This window comes from Linepithema humile, chromosome 7 (assembly GCF_040581485.1).
Source record: "Linepithema humile isolate Giens D197 chromosome 7, Lhum_UNIL_v1.0, whole genome shotgun sequence".
In the NCBI taxonomy this organism is placed as follows: domain Eukaryota; kingdom Metazoa; phylum Arthropoda; class Insecta; order Hymenoptera; family Formicidae; genus Linepithema; species Linepithema humile.
In genome coordinates, this window is record NC_090134.1 from 11,602,798 (window position 1) to 11,606,976 (window position 4,179).

Sequence of the window (4,179 nt, forward strand, 5' to 3'; positions counted from 1 at the left end):
ATACAAAACTTGAATTTTTAAAAAAATCAATCTCGTGTTCACCAAGTGTATCCAATTTATTACCTACAGTACGTTTATCATCTCAATTTGAAAATGAAAAAGAAAATCAGGATCCCACTCTTCAAACTGATAACATTGAAAATCCATCTCAACAAACTTGCATTATTGACAAAGAAATGCAATATTATTTTGATGAAAATTCGAAAGTAATAAGTTATAATTTAAATTGATTATGAATATAAATTGATTATAAACTCTTTACATTATTTATTCATAAATAATATAAACAATATAAACAACTAAATTAATCATTATTCTTTTTTTTTATTTTTTAGACGTTTACATTAATTCCTCAAGATATCCAATATTCTGAATCTTCGCAGAATTCTTTCAAATCTTCACAAGTTATTCCCAGATAACAAAATCCGCGCATTATAAGCTCATGGTGTGTGCACACGTGCGGATTACTCGCATGGCGGTGATGTCACTGAAACAGACAGATGCGCGCTCAATAAGAGGCGATATCGCTCGCACGCATGAGCTTGCATGAGCTCGGACAAACATGCGACCTTCATGCGTGCGAGCAAAATGAGCTTCTAATGAGGTTTAAAATATCGCATTAATATATTTATATTTTAATATTTTGGGGAAAATATAAGAAAATAAATACGTATACATTTTTTTATTTATTTTGTATAAAATATTGAACATATTATATAAAATATGTATATAAAATAAAATGTAATACAGTAATTCACTTTTAACGTGAGATAGACTACATACAAAAAAATAATGAAATAATACAATCAAAAGAATAAGCGCAATACAAAGCTCGCTAAACTAGAATACCTGTATAAAATATAAATAAATACCGCGAATATAACAATAATAACATATGTAAGATTTGCAAAGTATTAAAATTGAAGTTTAGAAATGTAACCATTCTGAAAATTAAATGCTTAAACATAAAAGATGAAAATAAAAGATGTAAATGATTACAATATGTATCTAAGGGCCTAACTCGTAATCAGTCTCATCTTCAGAGTCTTCGATGAGTTCGTCATCAATAGATTCATCTTGACACGGCACATCAGTAGTAGCAACAGTAGTTTTTTTTAGCTTCTTTCGATGCCGTTGTTTTATAGAACGTAGTACCTCCTGCATATTTGTCTTAAACTCGAACTTATTGTCCGGGCCGTTAAATAATGTGCACTTTTGAGCAGCAACTAAGAAACATAAATAAAAGTTATTGAGAGATCCGTTATGTGGTAATATTTGTTTGACTTGAATGATCTTGGCAATATTGTGGTAAATTATAATTTCTTACAAAACACAACTTTTATCAGAATTATCTTCAAGTAGCCTTGAATATTCAAAACTCATACTTATGAAAGTTTTTAGCTTAAAAGACCTGTAAATAAGTATTTAAAAAACGCTTTTACTTTAAATAAAAAAATAAACAATGAAAAATGGAGAGAGTTCCTAATTGAACAATTCTAGGTGATATAACATTGACAAGGTCGCGTTCATATAGGTCAAACCATTACTACCACATGATATATATCAGTATATAAGTATATATAAACAGTACTCACAATATAAAACGTTCATAAGCTTCGTATTTCCTAATTTTGTCGATCCCGCAATACCGGGCCACGTAAACTTACAAATTAAATCGTCCGTCATGATCTCTTTTAGTGAGCAATGTAAAAAGTCTCTCAGTTTTGATCCGCCTAATCCCAGCAAGTGACGATACTGAAATAAAACATAAATATCTTATTATATTATATAATTTCACTATTATACAGGCAATACATAATAATCCAGATAGCATATTGCATGAAAAAATAATTTATTTTTATGTCAATTCTGAGTTTTTATATGTAATAATACATATGGAATTTATTATATAATAAATTCTATATGTATTATTATATAATAAATTCCATATGTATTAAAGAAAAAACTCAGAACTACTGATATAAAAATAAATTGTTTTTCATACAGAGTATATCTAAGATATTAAGCAATAAAAAAGCATTTAATTTTAATAATATTATTTAATAATATTTAACATTATATTAAATAATATTTTAAATGTCTAATATTCGAAAAATCTTGTGATGTTTTATTATGAACGAGATTAATGTTTTATTATGTCTAAAATTGAGTTTTACACGTATAATTTCGGAAAAGTACTCACTAGCTTTTTACGCTCTGTTTTCTTATTATCGCTTTCCATTTCTATAAAATCTTCTAATCTCTGCATTGGAAAGCCCTCAAGTGGTTCATATAATGTTTTCGTGGCATTATTGTCACCGTCCTCACTTATCATCCGTATCACCTCCTTCAGCATTTCTTTTATTTGAACTTGACCTTCTTTCATTTGAACTTGATCTTCTTTAATTTCAACTAAGCTTTCAATTATTATTCTGTTTTGTTCTTCAAGCTCGCTGCAAATGTATTGAAATAAGTATATCTTTTATACAAAAATGTGTATTATGTATGTGTATTAATAAAAAAAATAATGAAAATATACTTACGTCAATCTGTGAAGTGTGTCTTTGCACTTGTAATGTATGCATTTCTCTTGTGAATTTTCTTGTAAAGCTGTCGAAGAAACAGGCGAAGTTCTATTTGGACTGCTCCTTATAGAAGAATCTTTTTTATCACACACATGTATTTCTTTTCTTTTAGAAAACAAAATAAAAGCAGTGCTATAATATAATCAATAAAAAACAAAGAACCGATTGTTCAAGCCCGGAAATATGAGGTTGTAATACTGCCATAAAATATTTTTGTCTTGTTAATTTTTTCATTTTTATCATTATTTTGTCCACTTTTTACATTTTATCAGAATACAACATTTCATCAGGTTTTTAAATTGTGAATTTGTTACCTTGAGAATAGCCAAAACATATAGATACGGCCAAAACGTTTGAAATAAATGTTATTAACAAGACAAAAATATTTTATTAAAGTACTACAACCTCCTATTTCGAGAAATCAACGGCTGTTTTTATTGAATATTAATATCAAAAATATTAAATTCTTTAATGAACACAATCATTGCATTAAGCTGCATTCCCACTGAGCGCGTCGCGTCACGCGTCACCAATCAAAACACACATTTCATATATGTTGTATAATACATATTATACATAATATTATGTATAATATGTATTATACAACATATATGAAATATGTGTTTTGATTGGTGACGCGTGACGCGACGCACTCAGTGGGAATTCAGCCTTAGTATTTTGTTTACTTACAGAAGTCTGATAGGAGCTTTTAAAATTGTCACGTCCCCTTTGTTCGAAGTGATTATATTCTCTTTTTCTATTTCGTCAAAGTTTTCTTGAGTACTTGTTAAAAAAAGAGGAAAGTTTATTCCTGGATACTCGACAGATTTTAAATTGCTCCATCCCAAAGAATTTCTTCCAATATCTTTTTCTTTTTCTCTGAAAAAACAAAAGAGAAAGAACAGTATTATATTTCAAATGCAATCAAATCATTGTACATTATGTTTACAAAAAATATTTAAGTTTTAAACATTTAGAAATTTAGAAGTTCATGCAATATTACAAAAATTATATAAAATTTCTTTATAAAAACAATCATTTAATTAGTATTACTTTTACTTACAAAGATTCGATGGCAGCGTTTGAAATTATCACGTTGTTTCCTTTGTTTAAAGTAATTATATTCTCCGAAAACGTTTTATTTCTATCTTGAGTGTTGGATTCTTTAACTAATTGGCGTAATCTATCGATCTCCTTTTCCATAGTTTGGCCCCTGAGTTTTTTTCGGCGCTTTGACATTTCGTCCGAGGATGACGTCATTAACTTTTTTGGTCTTGTCAGTGAACGGCCACTGCTGGATGTTTTTAAATATTTGTTGTTTTTTAACATTTTTTCTTCTTTCTCCATATTTTATTTTGATAACTACAAAATATGCCATAATGTATTACTGTTATAGATTTCAGAAAATTTGAAATTGCTTTCATAAAAAATTGCATTTATTCCCATTAAATCTGCTATTGTGTATTTGTATAAACTTTGATTGCATTCATATTGTTTAATGTTGCGGCAATATCAGAGGTGTAATTAGTGTTACACAGATCCATTTATTTTTAATAGTGCATTCTTCTGTGCCTTCTTCAGAGCTCCATTTCGG

At 28.3% G+C, this 4,179-nt stretch overlaps 1 protein-coding gene across 1 annotated transcript; it reads right to left on the minus strand.

The window, feature by feature from the left end:
• Positions 1-352: 352 nt before the first annotated feature.
• Positions 353-3,933, minus strand: LOC105679575 (uncharacterized). The gene is made up of 7 exons (XM_067359078.1): positions 3,649-3,933; positions 3,276-3,464; positions 2,544-2,648; positions 2,204-2,453; positions 1,596-1,755; positions 1,022-1,226; positions 353-487 (listed from the first exon to the last, which is right to left on the minus strand). Exons 1-7 carry the CDS (start codon positions 3,930-3,932, stop codon positions 433-435), a joined length of 1,248 nt encoding a protein of 415 aa, XP_067215179.1. The 5' UTR covers position 3,933; the 3' UTR covers positions 353-432.
• Positions 3,934-4,179: the final 246 nt, after the last annotated feature.